Raw genomic sequence first — 23,910 nt, 5'->3', positions numbered from 1 at the left:
AAAAAAGCCATAATTGGAATAAAAACAAAACTTAAAAGAATTTGCACGGCAGTGATAAATTTGTCTTCCAGCTTTCATTTCTGTTTTTTATTTGTTTTAGAACATCTTGCTCAAGCCTTTTCATCAGCGAAATGGATGATAGGAGTGCACTTTCAAATGCCAGGCAAAGTTTCATTCATTTACATTTGGGTTTTGCTGAATTTTGCAAGAAAAGAAAATAGCTATTTTTCCGGTGAAACTTTTTCCAACTGAAAAACCAAATCAAGGAACAGATGCAAAGAAAATGATTTTCGTTACGCCTGACTGCTAAAAATTTGAGTTGATGTGAAAGGTTGCATTTTTTTTGTCTAATCTTTAATTGAGTTTCATTGCAAATTTCGGTAGAAGAAAACAAAAGAGGAGAGGGGGCTTTGATTGATGGTCTCTTTTTGGGTCTTTTTAGAGAAAACAATATTTTCTTTTTCTTTCAAGGAATAATCATACATTCACGTAATTTTTGGTTTCTTTTTTGGATCTATGTTCTGTGGTGGTATTTTTGGGTGGTTTTGGTTTTGTGGTGATAAAGTGGTCAAAGATTATGTTTTTTCCTTTCTTTTTTTTTCAAGTTTATCTTTTTTGCATTTGAGTCTGATTTGTTTTTTTTTTTTTGCTGATTGGTGGTGTTGTGTACCTTGACTCGTTCCAAATCGACGGCATTCATCATGGTTCCCTGAAAAAACGCCACGGTTGTATAATGGCGCTTCAATAATCCTTCTAGTTCCAGATCAGGCTCCTTGCTATTTGATTCAGTAATTGTTTCAAGTTTTGAGTTTTCAAAATAAATTAAACACATATTATGACATTTTCCATTTTCATAGAAATTAACAAAAAAAATACAGATTTTTGTAACACAAAATTCCAGAAATTATTTGAGAAAATTAAATGGCATTAAGTTGGGGTTTCTTGGCTTAAAAACTAAACTTAATTGTAGTTTTAGAACAAAAATAAATTATTTAATTCGTTTAAATAGATTTACACATTTTTGGAAAATAAATACTTAAAACTATTTTTTTTATTCTTACAATTATTTTTTTTTTAATATTACAATTTTCAAATAAATATTTGTGTAATAAAAATTTTATTTTTTAACATTAAGTATATATAATTGTTAATATTAAAAATTATGTTTTACAAAAGAGTTTTCAAATTAAGTGGAACAAATTGCTTGGAATGAGAGAAATTTCAGGGAAAGATAGGTAATATTTGCAGCTGATTTTTATATACTGGATGTGAGAATTTTATATTTTATTTTTATTTTTTTTTTGCTTTTTAATAATTTTTTTATTTTATTTATTTATTTTTTTTAAATTTCAATATTTCCATTCCATTTTTATAATTGAAAATTAATTTTAATAATTAAAAATTAATTTAATTTTAATAATTAAAAATTAATTTTATATTTTATTTTATTTTATTTTATTTTTTTTTTTTTTTTTGCTTTTTTAATAATTTTTTTTAATTTCAATATTTCCATTCCATTTTAATAATTAAAAATTAAACTTGTATTTAAATATCAGTCAGTTTTGAACAGCTTATAGCAAGAACTTTGATAAAATATCCCTATTGATACTAAAATGCAAAATTGAGATGGAGTTTTTAGAAATTTACGATGAAAATGTCCAATACAATTAAATAATCCACGAATATACATATCATGGTACCTTACCTTCTTAATTGTTCGATCACAATTATTTCACTTTTTTTTGGAATCGCATCATATATTTGTTAGCATACCCTTAGGCGTTGATATTTGAAGGAAATAAGTTCTGCTCCAAAATCTACTTTATACTTTTCTAATTTGATTCAAATCATATGAGTTGAAATTTAATTTGAAATTCGTTAAATCCCCTTTTTGATAAGGTGATTACAGAGTTGATATTAAATCGATATAAGCTCTCTTGCAGAATCTACTAAAACTTTCTGAAATCTAATTTGAAATATTTTAGGTCCAACCTCCTTTTTCCTTTAATTTTTTTTTTTTTTTTTTTTTTTTTTTTTTTTGTAAAAATTTAGAATCAATGCCTTACGAAAGGGCTTTAGTCAGAATCTTGAAATTTTGCACTAGGAGTGATAAGCTTGAGCTTTTGGGAATTCGTACTAAAAGAGTACGAAAAGTAACAGAATGAGCTAGAATAGATTTTGTTGTTGAAGAATGGTCAAGCTTAATCCATTTATTGTTGTTTTTATAAAAACAACGTTTGTTTATTAGTGAGAACGGTGGATATTCTCCCCAGAAGTTATACCAAATTTGGAACAATTTGGTTTAAGGTGGACGGATGGAGCTGGCATTTTGAAGTTTTGGTATTGGGATCCCTGCTTTTTGGATTAAAAAATTGTGGTTTGGGAAATGTGTACCCCAACTGCACGAAAAGTACTAAATAGTACTATATTTGGTACAATTCGGATTGGGTGAACAAATAGAGCTTGAAGTCTGATATATGGAATTAGGGTCGCCTGTCATGCCATGTTTCAGAAATTGTACGAAAGGTACTGAATGGTACTATTATATTTGGTATTGGGTGAAAGGATAGAGATACAATTCTGAAAATTGATATTTAGATTATTGAATGTGCCTGTGTTTGAGTAGTTTAGAAATATTTATAAGAAAAAGTACTAGATGTCCAATATTTGGTACAATTTGGTATTGGGTGAACAAATAGTACTTGAACTCTAAAATTTGGTATTGGGATCGCTGTTCCTGTGCAGTCTGGATATATAGTTTCGGTTTCGGAAATATGTACTATAATTGTACGAAAAGTACTGAATTGTACCATATTTGGTATTGGGTGGGGGGATAGAGATACAATTCTGAAATTTGATATTTATATTACTGATGGTGCATATGTTTGAGATTTTGCAGTGGTTTGAAAATGCGTCCCATATTCGTACGAAAAGTACTAATTAGTACTTAATTTGACATTCGGTGAGAGATAGGGCTGGAATCCCCAAATTTGTTATTTAGGTATCTGTTGGTATTTCGGATTAAAATATAGAGATGGTTTTGGAAACGTGTACTACAAGTGCACGAAAAGTACTAAATAAAGCTATATTTGGTACAATTTGGTATTGAGTTGAAAAGTTGGTATTAGAGGTATATAGAGGTGGTTTCGTACAAAAAGTACTAAATGGTACCATATTTAGTATTAAGTGAAATTATTGGAATAATTGTGTTCGTTATTGAGATTTTGTAGTGCTTAAAAAATAAGTCCTATATTTGTACGAAAAATACTAAATGGTACTAAATTTATTATTGGATGAAAGTATATTGCTGAAATGCTCAAATTTGATATTTAGATTACAAATGGTATTAGTGCTTGAGATTTGGAGGTTGTTTGGAAATGGGCCCTATTTTCGTACGAAAATTACAATTGGGTACTAAATTTCTTATTGGGCGAAGGAATAAGGCAGGAATTCTTAAATTTGATATTGAAGGCTCTCGGCTATTTGGAATTGAGATATGGAGGCCGTTTTGCATATCTGTACTATAAGTGTACGAAAAGTACTCAATAGAACTTAATTTGGTATTGAGCGAAGGAATAGAGCTGAAATCTCAAAATTTGATATAGACGCCATTGTTGGTGTCTGTGGCTAAGATATGGAGATGGTTTTAGAAATGTGTACTATAATTGTAGAAAAGGTACTAAATTTGGAACAATTTGGTTTGGGGTGAACGAGTAAAGCTGGCATTTTAAAATTTTGTATTAGGGTTTCTGTAGGTGGTAGATGGGGTTTTGGAAATGCCTACAACATATGCACGAGAAGTACTAAATGGTACTATATTTGGTACATTTGGGTGGAGCTAGAACTATGAAATTTGATATTGAGGTCTTTGTGGGTATCTGGGATTGAGATGTGGTGGTGGTTTTGCAAATGCGTACCATAATTGTACGAAAAATACTAAATTGGGTATTGATGTCTCTGTTGGTATTTGGGTTTGAACCACCATAGTTTCCGTTCATAGTACAAATGCACTATTTAGTACTATAATTGGTACAATTTAGTGTTGGGTGTTCATGTGCAGTCTGGACATATGGGGGTGGTTTCGGAAACATTTACTATAATATATAAAGGGATAGGGATATATATGAAGGGACAGTGCAATAAATGAAGCTGACATCTGCTAATGATTCGATTTCTATACGATCACTTTAACTTACGGCGGTGTTTACTTCTTATTTATTTTTAATTATTTAATAACTCTACTGGCATTCAGAAAAATTAAAAAAAATCATGAACAATTTTTTTTCATTAATTTATTTTTTCCTTAGGTTTATATTAAAAATTATGGCACTTCATGAAAAAAATATTCTCCAAAGCTACCTTTTTTCTTCATTCCTTACAATTTGTTCCACTTATATACAGATTTATGTTTACAATATATATTTTTATAAATAGATCTTAAATTTAAAACAAAACAAAAAAATCGAAATCAAAATAAATGTATGCATACTTACCGATGTAAAAATACTACTTCCACATCGACATCTTCTCGATCTTCGTGGAGAAAATCCTTTAGAAAATGTGACACCGATTCGTATGTTATGTGGCCGCACACCACAATGTGTCTGAAGATATTCCAAATTCGTTCCAAAGTTGATTTTCCAGCATTTGATAGTGGTGATATTTATTTTATTTTTGTTTTATCAACACAATATGGTATTGTGTTGAAGAAAATTGAAAAATTGGGAAAAAGAAAAACAGTATATTAGTTTCTTGCAATGATATGCTGTTCATTTAGAAATATTTTGAAGAATCAAAACCAAATAACTTAAGTCTAAATGGGATGGTTGAAAAAATATGTAACAAAAAACAGGAACATCTTTTATTTTTATTGATTTTTTTTTTTTTTGGAAAGCGACAAAAATGAGCATAAAATGATTCGAAGCGTTTGTTTAAATATATTGTTTTAAATTAATTTTTGTATTTGTTAATTGGTTAGTTATGTGTCGGTGTTGCTTGGCAGGTGACATTTTTATGTTGAAAATGAAAATAAATACAAAATGCTTACATTCAATGATATTCATTACATTTCAAAATCTTCAAAATGCATTTAAATGTTTGCAATAATGTACTCACAAATGGAGTTCAGTACACCAGTTTCCAAAACGTATGAGTGATTTTATAAATGCCATATATTCCATATCACTCATACGCGGAGGTTTCATTTCAAGCGATCGAAGTCCACGGAACCAGTTCGTGAGATAGAACTAGATTAGTACAACTCTACTCACAAATATCGGTATTTTATGTTATTTTTACAAAATTAAAAAAGACGAGGTTTCAGGGTCACCATTGCGTATGATGTATTTTATTGTTTACCGAAATTAATAATACGTAATATAGCACTTAGTTTCGATACCGAACAAATATCGAACGATAATAGTTTTTTTTTCGTGAATTTCTGAGGCCCAATTACCCTCACCCTTCGTAGATTTCTGATACTATTATTTTGATTCAAATATTTTAACGATCACCAAAAATCCACATTTCGTAAACATTAATGGCGCCCAACATAACTTCTAAAAGTGTGTAGTGAAATGACTGACTGGCTGAGAAGCAACGTCCAGACGAACCGGCTGAAGCTAGAATTTTGAAATTTCGCACAAGGGTCAGTCTTGGGGCGTAGGCATGTAAAAAGGCTGGGTTTTGGAAATTCGTACTAAAGGGTACTAAAATGTACTTAAAATGAAATACTTTGTATTGAACAAATGGGATGAGTAAGAATTTGAAATTTTTTTGAATTTGAGTATTTGAAATGAGAGAGAGATAGATGTGCAAAGGGTTTTTGGTTCGTTCGTACTTTAAGCTTGGGAAAAGTTCCAAAATGGTACAAAACTTGTAAAATGGCACCGTTTTCTATTATGTGAACGGATAGAGCTAAAAACTTGAAATTTGGTATGAGACTCATACTTGGAAAGTAAGTTTGATATATGGAGGTGGTTTTGGAAATTTGTACCAAGTTTGCGAACTGTACGAAATGGTACTAAATTTGAAACAGTTTGGTTTAGAAAGAACGGATGGAGCTGTAATTATGAAGCTTTATAATGAGAGATCTGTTGGTGTTAAATTTGTGATAAATTTGTGGTTTTGGAAATCTGTACCACAAGTGCGCGAAAAGTACTAAAGAGTACTAAAATTGGTACAATTGGTTATTGGATGAACAGATAGTGCTTGAAATCTGAAATTTGATTTTAGGGTCGCTGTTCCGGTGTAGCCTGGACATATGGAAGTGGTTTTGGAAATATATACCATAATTGTACCAAAAGTACTAAATGGTACTACATTTGGAACAGTTTGTTTTAGTTTGAACGGATAAAGGTGGCATTTTAAAATTTTATATCGGGGTTCCTATTGATTGTGGGTTTATGAAAAGGAGCGGTTTGGGACAAGTGCACGAAAAGTATTAAATAGTACTATATTTGGTACAATTTAGTAGGGGTAAACAAATAGTGCTTCAAATCTGAGATCTGGTATTAGGGTCGCTGCTCAGGCGTCACCTGTACTTATGGAGGTGGTTTTGGAAATATGTACTATAATTGTACCGAAAGTACTGAATGGTACTAGATTTGATATTGGGAGAAGGGATGGAGCTGGAATCCGAAAAGTACTAAATGGTACTACATTTTTATTGGGAGAATGGATAGGGCCGTAATCCTCAAATTTGAAATTTGGGACTCGGTTGGTATCTGAATTTGAGATATGGAGGTGGCTTTGGAAATATGTGCTATAATTGTACAAAAAGTACTTAATGGTACTAAACTTGGTATTGGGTGTGGAAATATGTCTGAAATCCTCATATCTGAGATCTCTGTTGTCATCTGGAAAATAGATATGGATGCAGTTTTGAAAATATGTACTATAATTGTACGAAAAGTTATAAATGGTACTAAATTTGGTATTGGGTGAGGGGATAGGGCAGGAATCCTCAAATGTGTTTTGACGTCTCCGCTGGTATCTGGAATTTAGATATGGAGATGGTTTTGGAAATGTATACCATTATTGTACGAGAGGTACTATTTAGTACGAAATTTGGCACTGGGTGAAGTAATAGAGCTGAAATCCTCAAACTTGATATTGAGTTCTCCGTTGGTACCTGGAATTGGAATATGGAGGTGCTTTTGCAAATATGTACTATAATTGTACGAAAAGTACTAAAGGGTAGTAAATTTGACATTGGGTGAAGGGATAGAGTTAGAGCTAGAGTCTCGAAATTCGATATTGAGATATCTAGGATTGAGATGTGGAGGTGGTTTTTGAAATGTGTACTATATTTGTACGAAGAGTACTAAGTGGTACTTAATTTGGTATTGAGTGAAGGGATCGGGCTGGAATGCTCAAATTTTGATAATATTTGGTATCTGTGCTTTTGAGATTTTGCGGTGGTTTGGAAATGCGTCGTATACTTGTACAAAAAGTACTCAATGGTTCTAAATTGGGTATTGGGTGAAGGGATAGAGCTCAAGTCCCCAAATTTGATATTGGGGTCTCTGTTTTTTCTGGAGTTGAGGTGGTTTTGGAAATGTACGAAAAGTACGGAATGGTACCAAATTTGGTATTAGGTGAAGGAATAGAGATAAAATTCAGAAATTTAATATTTAGATTGGTATCTGAACTTGAAATTTGGCGATGGTTAGGAAAGGCGTACCATTATTGTACGAAAAGTACTAAATAGTACGAAATTTAGTACCAGGTGGAAATTTAAATTTTATTATTGAGAAATATGTGTTTGAGATTTGGTGGTAGTGTAAAAATGTGTACTATTATTGTTCGAAAAGTACTAAGTGGTAAAAAATTAAGTATTGGGTGATGGAATAGAGCTGAAATTGCGAATTTTGATATGAATGTCCCTGTTGGTGTCTGTGGTTAAGATATGGAATTAGGTTAGGAAAGGTGTACTATAATTGTACGAAAAGTACTAAGAGGTACTAAATTTGACATTCGGCGAAGGGATAGAGCTGGAATCCTGAAATTTGATATTGAGGTATCTGTTGGTACGAAAAGTACAAAGTGGGTACTAAACCTACCATAGGGTGAAGGGATATAGATTTGTAAGTCTCTGGTGGTGGTTTCTCAAATGCATATTATTGGTATACGAAAAGTACTAAATAGTACTAAATTTGGATCACTGTTGGTGTCTATTGGGGTCACTCTTGTTTTCTGGGACTCACATATGGAGACGTTGAAATAGTTTTGGACAGAAAAATTGGATGTGGATCCACTATTGGTTTTACTAACATCCTCCTCGGTAAACTTCAAAATGAAGGAATTTGAAGACATTTTGGTGAAAAAGATAAACATTTTCCTGTTATTCATTCCGAAGAAGGAAAAACTCGAATAATATGTGAATCCTTGAGAGTCTGAAAATTTAGTACGATCTGAGAAGTTTTGATTAAAACAAAAATATTGTCAAACACAAGCTGTTGAAACGAGTCTTAAATTTTAAGGTGGACTTTTTCGCTGACGAAGTAGTAGGTAATTGCTGTTTAACATTAATTTTCGTTTAATAATAAATTTGATATAAATTTATATATTTTTAAAATAACATCCTTCAAGGACGATTTGAAGGATTAACAAATATTTGAAAAAAATGTAATGAATATCATTGAATACAAGTTAATGATCATTAGCGTGTTCGACATGTGTATGTAAGTTAAAGGCGAATTAGTTAATAATAAAGGCTTTTTAGATTTGCGCACTTGTGGGTGTATGTTGTGAATGTATTGGTGTGGAGTTCAGCATAAAAAATAGAATTTTGTTTGAGAGTGGTTTGGGAGTGGTTTTGTTGTGGTAGAGTTTTTTTTCCTTTGAAAATTAAAAAAGTGGCTAAATCAAAATTTGTTGTTTGTTTGACGTAGAAAATAATGTGTAATTAAAAAAAAAAAACATTTAAATATGTATAGGGCACTTTGGCACACATGTACTTTGTATTTTTATTTGTTTTGATATATAGAAATAACAAAAGGAATATAGAAAATTTAAATAATAAAGAAAAAATAATAAAAGATATAACAAATGCAAAATATAGCATATTTAAAAAGAATGAAAATAAAAAGGTGGAAAAATAACTAAGGTTAAAAAAGGTTAAAGAAAACGTATTAAAGAGAAAATAGTCAAACATTGAAAAGCATAGAAAAAAGCAGCAAATTTGGTTTTTTCGAGAGAAGAACAATTTTTAGTAGCTATTACATAAAATGCAAAAACACACAAAAAGCTTTTGAAAGCTTTACAACATGCAATGGAAATAAATAATATATTTAGAATTAATGTGTTTTTATAAATTGTATTTGTTTTGTTTGTATTTTTTATATTAACAAATAAAGTATTTACGAAACTTTTAGTCTGCTACCCCATAAAGAAACATTCATTCCATTCAACATGATTTAATTATTATTAATTTTCATTGCTTTTTTATAAATATTAACACATTTTTGTTTGATTAATTTAATTTGCTTTGCAATTTCAAGTTGCCTTGCTTTGTTTGTTTTGTTTTCATTCTTTGTTTTGCTGTTTTGTTTTGCATTAGCACATCAAATGAAACAACAATAACACATGTTTAACATTAACACTCACATTTATGGGTAATTAGCATTTATTTCGCTACAAACAGAGAAAGTGTAGTTTTTTTATTTTAAATTATTTCGAAAACAGAATAAAAAAATTCACAACAAATAAATTTTTTTTTGTACATTAATAAATTGGGTATTTTTAAATACATACATTCAAATAAAACAACAAAATTTATAACACTGAGGGTCATTGCAATTTTATGACTAAAAAGAGTTGTTTACGCAATAAAACGCTACATTGCAACACTTGCAAATGCATTGTCCACTCCCCAATAATTACGGCGATGGATTGTGCCGACTTTGTTTTGTTGTTTCTGACTCTCCCTCTCTCTCTCTTTGTTGAGAAAATGTTCTAGGCATAGACTGCACACAGCCGCATTGACACATTCATTGTAAAAACAACAACACCATAAAGAGAGAGGACAATTATATTTTGTTTTGTTGACCCACAGAATCGAATTGTGAATCTTTTTTAAATAATAAAAGTGGAAATAAACTGTCAACATATTACTGGGCAAATGTGGTTGGAGCTCTGAAAACATGCATTTCGGCTGTATCAAAAAGCGGAAGCCAAGGAGAACAAAACATCCGATTATCACAGAGGAGACGAGTGTGGGCAGACCGAGCTGAGCAGGGAAGTGCCTACCGTGATGGCCAGGCCAGGGTGGCAGGTTTTGGGTGAGTGTTCCAAACAAGAGTTTTCGATACAGAATTCCAGAATATAAATATATAACCTTTAATTTTACTGTAGGAAAAAGTTTTTTTCAATGTATGTATGTATACCCCCAGCCTTGACTTTTGATTATTTAAACTAGTGAGTCAAAAATGTTTGTATGTGTGAAATTTGAAGAGATTGGATTGGATGCTTATTTCGCTTTCTTTGAGCGGTTTGTTTTTCAAAATATACAATCCTATGTGTGGAGGTACCAGAAGAAATGGTCCGATATGTACAATCTCTATAACAGATCTTGTGTTGATGAATATATTGAGATGTACCAAATCTGAGTGGAATCAGATATTAATTTTTTAATTTAGATATTAATTTCGCGTTTTATGAGTTCATGAATACTCAAAATTTTGCCCTTTGTGTGGGAGATAGAGTGGAGCGGTATATTCCATCTTCACAACAGATCTTGTGGTAGTAGAAATAATGGGATGTGTGAAATATAAAGACAACCTGGTGCTTATTTCGCGTTTTATGACCTTCATGGATATTCAAAATGTTGACCCTTTGTAGGGGAGGTACCAGAAGGAATGGTCCGATCTCTACCGTTTTTTTAACAAATCCTGTGTTGATGGAAATATTGAGATGTGCCAATTCTAAATGGAATGAGATGGTAATTTCGTGTTTTATAAGCTTCATGATTATTCAAAATGTTGACCCTTTGTGGTGGAGGTAAAAAAGGAAGTGGACCGATTTATCCCATTTTCACACCAGACCGTGGCTTAATAAAAATATAGTGATGTGTGTAATTTAAAGACGATCGGACTGTTACATAACAATTTATAAGAGTTATAATTATTCCAAATGTTGACCTTTTGGGGGGAGGTACTAGGATATGCATCGGATTATTCTTTCTGTGCATTAAAATATTTTTTTTTTTTTTTTTGTGAATTTCGACGTTTTGTTGGGAAGTGGACCTTTTGTGAGAGTGGGCCCATTGCCATCTCCGAATTCGATCTAAATTCTGTAATAATATTACGATGTACCAAGTTTGGACCCAATCGAATACATTCTTCGAGAGTAATCGTGCACGAAAGCAGCCAAAATAACAGGTCAGCTAAGCAGATTAATGGCCAACAAAGGCGGTCCACTCCCTACGAGAAGGAAAATGCTGATGGAAGTTATAAACAGTATTCTTCTGTATGGATCATAGGTCTGGGCATAAACGCTGGAGACGCGAAATCGATCAAAAAACTGCTCGCGGTATCGCACAGTATCCACCGATGCAATTCGTAAATACCTCCATAAAATGGGGAAATGCGACACACCATATTGTATAAACGAGGATACGGACGTTTTATGTCCATGCCCCAATATCATGCGAAAATTTCACTGAAAAAGTGATATATAGTGAGAGAATCTGGGAAATGGTAAGAGTTTTTTTTTTCGAAGGTGTATTAAAATAAAAAAAAGACATAGACGCAACTGTTTAAGACACAATAGACAAAACAGCATGGACGTAGGCGTAAAATGATGAAAAGAGTGAGCTACACTAAAAAGGGAACCACCTCGAAGTAACGCGAAAGCGGTGCCCAGGTGGCGTATTTCCCGGGTTGGCAGGAGGTGGCTTTTTAGCCGGTAGCATTGGAATCCGGCATAGGACGATTGGTGACGACATCGTCTAATATGTAAAGCATTTTACCATCCCAACCCTCAAAAAAATAATTAATAATAATATTATTATTAATATTATTATTATTATTATTATTATTATTATTATTATTATTATTATTATTATTATTATTATTATTATTATTATTATTATTATTATTATTATTATTATTATTATTATTATTATTATTATTGTTATTGTTATTATTATTATAATTATTATTATTATTATTGTTATTATTATTATTATTATTATTATTATTATTATTATTATTATTATATTATTATTATTATTATTATTATTATTATTATTATTATTATTATTATTATTATTATTATTGTTATTATTATTATTATTATTATTATTATTATTATTATTATTATTATTATTATCATCATCATTATTATCATTATTTTTATTAATTAATTAATATTATTGTTTTAATTATTATTATTATTTTATTTTTATTTTTTTATTTATTTATTTATTTATTTGTTTTTTTTTTTTTTTTTTTTTTTGAAAAGTGTTATATTCAATTTTTATATTTACCCATAATGTAAAAAATTTATTTTTGTTGTGAATTTTTTATCCTCATACAATTTAACAGAGAAATTCCAACGGTGCTTCGTATATGTTTTCTCTCACTTCTAAATTATTGAGTACAGAATGAAATTAACTCTACAAACTATATAATATAAATATATAATAAAGGCATTCGTCATGCACATAACCTGGCTTCATACATTCTCTAGACGTCATGCAAAATAACCAAAAAATCGAAAACAAAAATGGATAAATGATAAAACAAAATATATGTTTGTAATAATAAAACTTCAAGCTCACTACTACTTAAATGGGTGAGAGTAAATGAGAGTTGAAATGGAAAGAGGGGGGAGAGAGTTTTTCTCTATAATGTTTATTTTTTTTTCTCTGAGAAATTTATGAGAGGTGGAGGGGGAAAAATGAGACTAGACTTTAAAATGGTTTATGGGTGGATGGATAAATGGCCTGTTATTGATGGAGTGAGAATGACTGTTGAAAATGGAGCTAATATTCTCTTTTTTTGTTTTTGCTTTTAGTGGGTTGGTGAACATTTTGTTTTATCATACACGAGTAGTTTTGGGTGTTTTCATAGATTTTTTTTTGATTGCATCAAATAAAAAAACTTACTTTTAGCTGAATTATTTTTAAGATTTTTTTTGTTAAATTATTTTGCAGAATGCCTTTAAAAGATGAGCTATGAACATAACTACAAGGAACAAACTATGTTTTTATTTTTTTTGCTTTTTTTTTTTGAGTGTAGTTGCAAAAGAAAATAGATAATTATTTGTACGATATTTCAAAATAGGATTCATTGATGTGAATTGAAAGCAGATTGTAACATTATTTTGCAAATTACAAAAAAACATTGTACAATATGCCTGGCCACGCATTTAATTTGTTAAGTAATTCTAATTTATTGTTAACTTCTTAATATGTTACTCTATTGGAAAATTGACAAAACAAAGGAAGAAGGAATGAAGGAAAGTAAGAACGAACAAAGGAACGAAAAGACAAACGAGATGAGCAAAACTTAAATGTAATGGAGACAATCGAACTAGATGTAGGTAAGTAAATACGTTTCGTAGACAAATCTATACAGATGCGTTCAAATCAAATGGAACTGAAATCCTATGCAAGAGGTCCTATTTTAATATATATTTTTTTTAAATATTATTATTTTTACTTCATATTGACTTCATAGAAAAATTATCAACAAAAGAGAGAAAAAATCGAAAATTTTAAATTACGACTTTAAATGTGCTTTGTACATAATAACTGGAACACTTTGGTGCTTCGTCCTTAAATAGTACCACCTACAGGTAATATTATTATTAATATTAAAATATTGTTTAAAACATTATTGTGTGTGATTGTTTTTTTTTTTTCAAATAAATAAAATATCAACTCTTAATTTCCATTTTTTTACAAACGACAAATTTGGGATACCTATTCCGGGGGAAGACTGTACCGCGTTTATACATTGGCTGTTTGATGGTTGGTTGTTTGGTTGGAGTTGGACTCATGTTCTTTATTTTCACTTTTCCTCTTTGTTTTTTTGTCTTTCTTGGGTGGAGGATTTTGGTAGTAGTTTGCTTATGTTCATTTCTTTACTTAAATCTTAAGAAAAATCAAAATCGAAATAATTTGAAAATGAAATTTTTTCTCAATACCAATCAAATCAATACTTAAGTGACTAAGTAAAATCAACCAAACATTCGAAGAAATATGAAGAAACAATGAAACTATAAAAAAATAAAACTAATTTAAAAAATATGACTTTAAATTAAATTGTTTTATTATTGTCACAGATTTACACAAACTAGTTTATCACAAAAAAATTATAAACAAAATTGAACAAATTTTCATAAATATATATTAAAATAATTATCATATACCAATATCTACAACACAGTCACAAAGGTAATATAGAGAAGAATTTATTTATTATTATTTTTTTAATTATAGACTTTTTTTAAGAGAAATGGTTATTATAGTAGAATCATTGTTGTAGTAGTAGTTGTTGTTTTTTTTTTTTTTTTTTTCATTTAAATTAATAGTTGTATAGACACTTAGTTAAACAATTAGTTAGGTTAAGAGAGAGTAAGTCATGTAAAAGTTATTCAAGGAACGAACGCAAGAAGTAGAAGAAGAGAAAAGAATGTGGAAATCAAAAGAAAATTATCAATAATTTAAAGAAGCCATTTTTATTTCTTTTTTTTTTTTTTTTTTGAATTTAAAAGAAAGAGATTTATTCAATCAATTGTAGGAAGAGACCAATGTATTTTTTATTATTTTGCCGAAAATTATATCTTTTAACATTGTTTAATTAATAGTTTCTTTATTTAATTATCATTGTTTACACATTTAAATGCAATCAAAAGCAAATAACGTTCCAATGTATACGCCTGAAAGTAGGCAGCACTTTTATGTGCTGCCGCTGCGTTGGCCATTAAAGGAAAGGCGTTGTTACACATTTCTAGAGGCTTACAACACAAACTCGGCCAACGGACTGATTAAATGGATATTTATTTGACAAACTATTTCAGATACGAGATTTAATTACATAATTGTTTATCTATTTTCACATGTAACTATGTATCCTGTATAGTAAATGGTAAAATTTCTATACACACAAATCAGAGATGGGAATCTGATTTCAGTGAAGTTAAATTTAAATGGAAGGTACCAGAAGAAATGGTCCGATCTCTGCAATCTTTATAACAGATATTGTATTGATGGAAATATTGAGCTGTACCACAGTTGAATGGGATCCGATTCTTATTTCATGTATTATGATCTTCATGGATATTCAAAATTTTGAACATTTGTGTGCGAGGTTACAGAATGAGTGGACCGATATACCTCATCTTCACACCAGACCTTGGAGTAATAAAAATATTGTGATGTGTGTTATTTGAAGTCAACCGGATGCTTATTTCGGATTTTATGATCGTTTTGGTTATTCACAATTTAGACCCCTTTGTGGAGGAGGAGCAAAAAGGAGTGGATCGATATATTCCATCTGCACACCAGAACTTGTGTTAGTGAAAATATTGTGAGATGAGTAATTTGAAGAAAATCGGACACTTATATCACATTTTATATGAGTTATAATTATTCAAAATTTTGACCCTTTGTGGGGAAGGTACTGGATGGAGTGGTCCAATATTGTCCATTTTCGCACCTGACCTAGCACTGATGCAAATATTACAATTTGCAAAGTTGGAGCAAAATCGGACTCTCCTTTCTCTTTCGGTGCGGTAAACTATTTTCTTTGAATATGTTGACATTTTGTGGGGGAGGTACCAGACGGAGTGGACCGATATCGCCCATCTCCGAAACCGATGTAAGCTTGACAATAATATTACGATATACCAAGGTTAGACCAAATCGGATACTCCCTTCGAGAGTTATGGTGCGCACTAGCCAATCAGATGGACGGATATCTCTTAGAGCGACTCCAAATGTCCCGAAACGGAGTTGGTCCAAAGAGACCTATGATCTAAAACCGCTATTTTGATAAGGCACGTTTTGGTCGTATCAAATGATATAAACCCTCTCTAGCCAGGTGGCTGAGGGTATAACAAGAATGGCTGAGGGTATAACAAGAATAAAAAAAAACATTTTTTTTTTTTTTGTGGAAATTCGAACTCGTATACCTCAAATGAGAGGGGACGAATAAATCGTACAATCCATATTTTTTCTGAATTGCATAGCATGTAAACATGATATTAGCCTAAATAATAAAAAAAAACCACTAAAGCTCTGGAAAAAGATTTCGGGAAAATATTAACAAAATTTGGAAAATCTGATAATTTTTCCTTTTTCGGCTCTTTTTCTTGTCTATTATTTAATTAAAAAAAAAAACAATTTTTTCGAGTTTTGTTCATTTTATGACGAACAAATTGTTTTTTTACAAATCAGCTGATTGACATCTCTTTACTTTTTAGAGACTTCCTGCAAAACAGGAAATGACTGTCTTCCTCTCTCATAGAGAAGTTGCTGGCCATGCAAGGAAAGTAATTAGATAGATTTTGAATGGATTTCTTTATTGCAGAATCCTAAATGTAGTTGGCAACTCTATTTACTAGTTATTAACGTACGTTTACATAGACGTCTTTATCCCAGTTTACCATGATAATTGATCAATCACAATGAATGTGAGATAGGATACAATTATTGTGATTGGGCAATTGATTTTTTTTTCTATGTAAACACGCCCTTACTTTTTATACTAAGAGAAATTCTACTTCATCGGGACCTTTAAATTTCAATATTATTGCTTAGATATAATTTTCGGCAACATTTATTTTAAATCGACAGATTTTCTTATGCAAATCAATAGAAAAAATTGAAAAAAAATCGTAATATTTTAAAATGTAACACAGTTTTCTAAATAAGAAAGAAAAGTTTACATTACGACTGGTTTTCTTACTCAAATTCAAAAACACAATAAACACCAAACGTCAATTGATTATGGTCAATAGGTTGTGTCTTTTTTCAAATATTTTTTGGAAAATTATTAATGATTTCTTTTGGTGTGGGAGAGAATGTTTGGAATGATAAATAAAAATATTACACACATAAATACAAAAAAAACACCAATTGTTCGGTGATTTTATTTTTTGGATTTATGTGATAATGTTTATGTTTTATGCCAATTTGTAGCAAAATGAGAATTTAATTAATTTTGGGATTCCAATTACAATTGTATTCACTAATAGCATAATTTAATTTAAAAAAAAATAGATATATAATTCGATTTTCTCTGATTTCTTCAATTCTTACTCAAACAAATACAAAAACACAAAGCGTGCAACATGAGACATTAGTTTTAATGGAAATACAGTTTTTGTTTTTTTTAATATTGGTTATCAATTTTTTGTTGTTGTTATTGGATAGTGAGAAGAAGGAGGGTCTAGGAGAACTATATCAAATTATTATGGTTTTTTTAAATATATTTTTAGACACTAAAAGGAAATATACTGAGAGATGTTAGTTTAGTTTCAGATTTAGAGAAAAAAAAAAACAGATTTGAAAAAAGGATAGACTTAAGGAAAGAATGGACTAATAGAAGGAAACCAAATAGAAAAATATACAATGAAAATAATTCAGAAAAACAAAGACTTGATAATTATTGTTTGTCTAGCAGGAAATGCAGGGAAATGCCAGTGTGGCCACAAAACAATGGAAGAACGTGGGCGCCACAATTTCCCTGCATTTCACCCCAGCATCATAATTTCAACTACAAATGATTTTTTTCATTTCTTTTGTTAAATGAAAGTGTTTTTTTGTTGTTGCTGTTGGGAAAACGGAAACGGAAAAGGGGAAAAAAATAGGAAACTAAGATGTTAGAAACTAGGGTCATGTTGTTGGCTTGTATGTTTTTCTTTTCTATTTTTGTTTTTGCGGTTAGTTTTTGGTTTTCTTGGGTGGGGCGGGGCTCCATGCGTGTCAGTATCTCAAATTATAAAATGTTCCTCACAAACAAAACCGATGATTAGTTGCTGAATGATGGTTTTTTGGGTTTCGGTGTTAGATTTTTTTGGCGAACGGGCGGGGCTTATGTCGTTTCATGTAAAATGTAATTGTATAAAAAGTGTTTAGTTTTTCTTAACTAAAATAAAAAAACTTAAATCTTAAATCAAAATAAAATTTCGTTTTTATTCTGGAATTTTTGATTTATTTTAACAATAACAGGCTGTTTCCCAGTGTTGAACTGACGTGTTCACGCCGAACAGTTTTGTTTTTAATTAAAAAATAACGAATCTTTACAAAACGCGTAATTTAGGTGTCGGTGTAAATACGGCTTAAGGTCTTTCATAAATAACAAAAGCTGTCTTTGTAAGTTCAATTTGACGATTCATTCAGAGGAACCCATGAACTAGTTTATAGATGTGATTTCATACACACCATGGTGTAAGCCGGTGTAAATACGCCCTAAGGTCTCTCATAAATAACAAAAGCTGTCTTTGTAAGTTCAATTGAACGATTCATTGAGGAGAACGCAGGAACCAGTTTATAATTATGATCTCATACACACCATGGTAGAAGAATACAGGTAAATGCATCATAGCTTAAAAACATGCAAATGTCAAATATTTTCTAAATATATTTTTTTTATAAATAAATTCCTTTTTTATTTATTTTTTTTTTTTTCAATTAATACGGTCTAAAGATTTATTTACACCGAACAGTTTTTTCTTAAAAAAGTGCAATTTACATTGTCAATTCCTTGTAATATACGTCAAATAAATGATGAAGCTTCGTAAAATACGTAATTTAGGTGTCGGTGTAAATACGACTTTACGCCTTTCATACATAACAAAAGCTGTCTTGGAAAGTTCAATTGAACGATTCATTGAGAATAACTCATGAATTAGCTTATAAATGTGATTTTATACACACCATGGTAGACGAATACAGGTAGTTGTCTCAACACTTGGGAATATTAATTTTTAACTTGTGTTAATAGTAATAGTTTTAACTGAGAGATATACTTTTATACTCCAGCTAGAGTTGGGTAGTTCCGAATGAACTAGTTCCAATTAAATATTCTGTGAAAGGAAACATCGGAACTAGATCCATCCCTTTACTGGAACTAGTTTCATTTGTCTTTCTCGTTCCTTTTATTTTATTACCGATCTTTTCTTTTATCTTCAGATGCCGCATCGTAAAATAAATGAATTTATGCCAACACATTAAATACTATTTTTCCATAACTCCAGCATTTTGTTAATGTTGTTACTGCAAACGGAAAATATGTTTTAAAAACTACGATGAAGAAGTTTTCTCTTGAAGTTAAAAAGTACCAGTCGGTTTTGCAGAAACAGACAGATGTATTCCCCTAAGCCAATGTTCGATTATTTAAATATATATTTGACTTTTGTTATGGTTATTCAAAATGTTGACCCTCTATGGAGTGGGCTCCGAAGGAATGGCCCAATATGTTATATTTCGTATCGGACATAAATTCCATATTCATCTCAGGGTACTGGTTGAAAGAAACATTTAGAATATAATTTTGAAAAGAACCGCTTACTTGTTTCGCAAGTTATGACAGATAAAAGTATTGAAAATTGTGATCCTTTGTGGGTAAGGTACCAGAGGGGGTTCGCAGGTATATATCATCTTCAGAACAGATCTTGTGTTAGAAAAAATGTTTGGATGCGTGAATTTCGAAGAGAGTTGGATGCTTATTTCGCTTTTTTTGAGCGTTTTGTTTTTCAAAATGTTGAACCCCATATGGGGGTGGTACCATAAGAAATGGCTCGATCTCTACCACCTTTATAACATATCTTGTATTGATAGAAATATTGGGATGTACCAAGTCTGAATGGAATCGGAAGTTAATTTTCTGTTTTATGAGCTTCATGGATATTCAAAAGTTTTTAACCCTTTGTGGGGGAGGTACCAGAAGGAGTGGGCCGATATTTCCCATTTTCGCACCAGACCTTGCGTTAATAAAAATATTGTTATGTGTGAAATATGAAGAGAACCTGATGCTTAAGAGTTATAATTATTAAAAATGTTGACTCTTTGGGCGGGAGGTACTTGATAGAGTGGACCGATATTGTCCATTTTAGCACCTGGCTTTGCACTGATTAGGATTTGCAAAGTTGGAGTCAAATCGGATTATCCTTTTTCTTTCTGTGCAGTAAATTATTTTCTTTGACAATGTGGGGGAGGTACCTGAAGTGGCGGACGTACCTGAAGTATTGGACCGATATTGTCCATCTCCGAACTCGATCTAAGTTTGAAAATAATATTTCTATGTATCAAATTTGGATCAAATCGGATACTTCCTTCGAGAGATGTCGTGCGCACCAGCCAGACAGAGAGACGGACGGACATCACTAGATCGACTCCAAATGTCCTGAAACGGATTTGATGCAAAGAGACGTAGGTTCTAAAACCGTTACCCTCTGTAGCCATATGACTGAGGTTATAAAAACTACGATGACGAGAAAATTAACGATGAAAGAGAAAAATTCTAATGAATTAATTGAAATCGGAACTTTTTGCAACGAAGGAACTTTATTTAGGAACTAGTTCCTTCGATTCGCTTTGTGAACTAGATTGCCCAACTTAAATTATAACTTGTTGTAACTTTCCTAAATTAATTAGATTTTTTTGTCATAAAAAAAAACTATTTAAAATATTCCCAGCCCTATTGAGTTCTTTATTTGGTTTATATATTTTTTATTATCGCACAATAATTTCTTTAAATAAAAATATCTGTATCTGTTTTTTTTTTTTAACTGAACATTGAACTGACCTTCACCTCATTCAAATTTAATTAAAATAAAAAAATGAATAACATATATTATTTTTCTTCGTTCATATATTTATTATAATTTTTTTTTTTTTTACCAGTCACAATAAGTATTTAGACAGTCACTTCAATGATCAGCTGTGATAAATTTATTGCACTATGATCAAAAAGAAAAATTGTAAAATGAAACTAGTTCCAATTATGAACGGAGCTAGTTCTCCCAAAAATGTGTATCGAAGAAGTATTTATTTTTAATATTGTATTTCCAATCACATTATTTGTTTTGACTATTAATTTAATGATCAGATGTCATAAATCGAGCACCTATTTGTCGTGTCATGTTCAAAAACAGTGGAAAATGAAATAATGGAACTAGTTCCAATTATGAATATTTTTTTTTATATTGTGTTCAATTATCGGCTGTGATAAATCGAGCACAAATGCTATGATGAAAAATAGTGAAGCATAAAAGAGGAACTAGTTCCAATTATGGATGGATCGAGAAAGATATATTTCCATTCTCTCTCCATATTGCAGAGTATTATGAGAGTTATTTTTTAACATGGAACTTCAATAAAAATAGTTATTCCAAAAAATCTGATTTGAATCTAATACGAAATTCTTTCAAACATTTTGTTAAATATAGCCAATATATTATGGAGTACGTTTTTGAAGAAAATATTAACGTGAAATATTTATTATTTTTTTAATTTTATATTTATTTTTTCTTGTCACATCAGTTCTCTCGGAGAGAATGTAATAATTTTCTATTTTACTAGTCTCTCCATAAAAAAGTGGACAGATAAAAAAACGTTGAAATATTTTTTCTTTAAGCAGAAAGCTTGTCCAGATTTGAAGCAGAACTCCTTTTTTAATAAAAGGTGGCAAAACAGGCAGGAAATATAAATTTATAATTTTTTTCTTTTTATTAAAGTTCAGGTTCCATCAGTTCCATTTTATATTCCGTTTTGCAAGAAGAACCGTTTTTATCCAATTAATTTTTAAAGTCACATTTTTGATTTGACATTATTTTACTAATTGTTTTTCATTTTAATTGTTTTTAATATTAAATAAGAAATACCTTTTTTTTAAGGTTTTATCTTTCAAATTTTTTCTTTATATTATTATTTCATATTTTTTGGACAACCGCTACTTGGATTAATTTAACGAAAAAAATACCTTTCGACATTGGGAAACATGCCTTTTATACATAAACTCAACAAATTTGGATTAATTACAATTTAAATTTATGTATTTGTTTATATAGTGTGAGTATTGAGTATGAGTTAGCAAAATAAAAAAATATTTTTTTTTAAATAAAACCTAATTTTTGTTTAAAATTTCGTAAAATATATATATTTTTTGAACTTTTAATTGGAAATTTCATTTTGATTTGGTGTTTATTTTAAATTTTTCACTATTCGCTTTTTGGATAAATTAAAAAAAAAATCATAAAAAAAAACTCAACAAAAATAAAGAGAAAAACAAACGCCTTCGTTGTATTGAAACAAAAATTAAAATGAACTAATATTATGTTCATAAAGCAATATTTTCTTGTAAAATTTTGCTTTATTCAAAGTATTTTTTGTATGAAATGTTTTTTTATGATTTTTTTTCTTTTTAACTATTTTGTTGTTGTATACGTTTTTTGTTTCTTTAATCTTGTTTTTTTTTTTCGTGGTTTATTTTCGTTAGTATGTTTTGTGGTTTAACTACATAAAGATTCTCACCTTCGACCCTTTTCATTTTTTAATGTGCCCCCATATTTGGCTCTTGTTCCAATCAAGTCTATAATCTCTGGTATACAACTTGCAAATATCGCCTGTTTTCAAATTATACGAATTAGCAAATTAAATATTTTTTAAAATCAAATTTGTTCATAAGAATTTTTTTTATAGCCAAACATTTTTTTGGTTTTGTTAAGAAGAAATTTTAACGATTATATAAAACATTTCGGTTTGTTTGTAAAGGGGAAGAAGGAAAGCTGCTTTAAATGCCCTACAGAAAAAGATTTCTATTTTAAAATTATGTTTTTTTTTCTTATAATAACAGAGGCCAATTGCGTTGACAGGCGGGTGTTTGGTTGAAATCCATGGAGCAAAAGAGTAAATACCTTTATCGTTGTTGCGCCGTTATATTTGTAGTTATTTTTGTAAATACGTCGTAGTTTTATTTATTTATTAATTTTATGAATAGTTTTGTAAAACATTTTTTTCTTTTTTAATAAAAAAAAAAATATTGAAACAATTTTAAATGAAATAAAAATTAATAAAAGAGAAATGATAAGAAATCTAGTTGTCTATAGATAATGCTTGAGAGAGAGAGGAAAGATTCCTAAAATTATTGAGAAATTAAAAAAGCGAACATTTTCTTCTCGATTAATTGTTAAAATTATTACAAAATTTGGTTCCACAACCCAAAATTCCTGTTAGTGATGAGAGCGAGAGGAGAGAGTGCCTTTGACAGTTAAGTTATTAAGCTGAGTTATAAAAACCTACTGGCACCCCAGGTGAGTTAAAATCAGCTGTTTAATTATTCATCATATTATAAGATAAAATGCGAAACAGATGTTTTCTTGCTAGATTTAAGAACAAGTCTTCGAAACCCCCACTCGAATTCGAGTAAAGGATGAAACTAGCTCGAAGTAGAGTGGCAGCATTCCTGGAGGTAAAAAAACAAAATGAGCAAAACTCTATTTCGGTTTCGGTTTATTTAAGGGCGAGAATGCTTTGCTCGTTTTTCGTTCGAAAATGGCCAGATTCTCCTATTGCCGAGCACTCTTTTTATGCCCTCCACCAAAGAATGTAGGGTATATTTAGTTTGTCATTCCGTTTGTTACACCTCGAAATATACATTTTAGACCCCACAATTGTCGATTTAGCGATGTCCGTCCTTCTGTGGAAATCACTATAGCTTCCGAACGAAATGAAGTTGGTTGATAATATTTTACTCAAACGCGTGTTTTGTCTGCAGAACTTTTGGTAATGATAATGGGCTATATAGGTCTAGGTTTTGGTATAGCCCCCATTTGACGGTACCTCCCGATAATCGGTATTTTTATAATTTTTGCGACATAAATCACCGGAATTGTTTCAAATTTTGTATTTGAAGTTCTTAATGGATTTTATAGCCTATGACAGAAAATCGGCTA

At 30.3% G+C, this 23,910-nt stretch overlaps 1 protein-coding gene across 34 annotated transcripts in view; it reads right to left on the bottom strand.

The window, feature by feature from the left end:
- Nucleotides 1–23,910, bottom strand: part of LOC131806527 (calcium-activated potassium channel slowpoke) — a 157,544-nt gene that overhangs the window by 80,606 nt on the left and 53,028 nt on the right. For 23 of the 34 annotated variants that reach the window (XM_059130666.1, XM_059130676.1, XM_059130668.1 and 20 more), the window contains exon 8: nucleotides 4,494–4,604. In XM_059130666.1, the coding sequence (XP_058986649.1) occupies nucleotides 4,494–4,604 (111 nt within the window). Of the gene's footprint in view, nucleotides 1–670; nucleotides 777–4,493; nucleotides 4,605–22,489; nucleotides 22,582–23,910 lie in introns of all 34 variants that reach the window. The other 11 variants (XM_059130673.1, XM_059130669.1, XM_059130667.1 and 8 more) reach the window with 3 other exon arrangements.

This window comes from Musca domestica, unplaced genomic scaffold (genome assembly GCF_030504385.1).
Source record: "Musca domestica strain aabys unplaced genomic scaffold, Musca_domestica.polishedcontigs.V.1.1 79, whole genome shotgun sequence".
Classification (NCBI taxonomy): domain Eukaryota; kingdom Metazoa; phylum Arthropoda; class Insecta; order Diptera; family Muscidae; genus Musca; species Musca domestica.
This window is presented reverse-complemented; position numbering and strand designations above follow the sequence as displayed.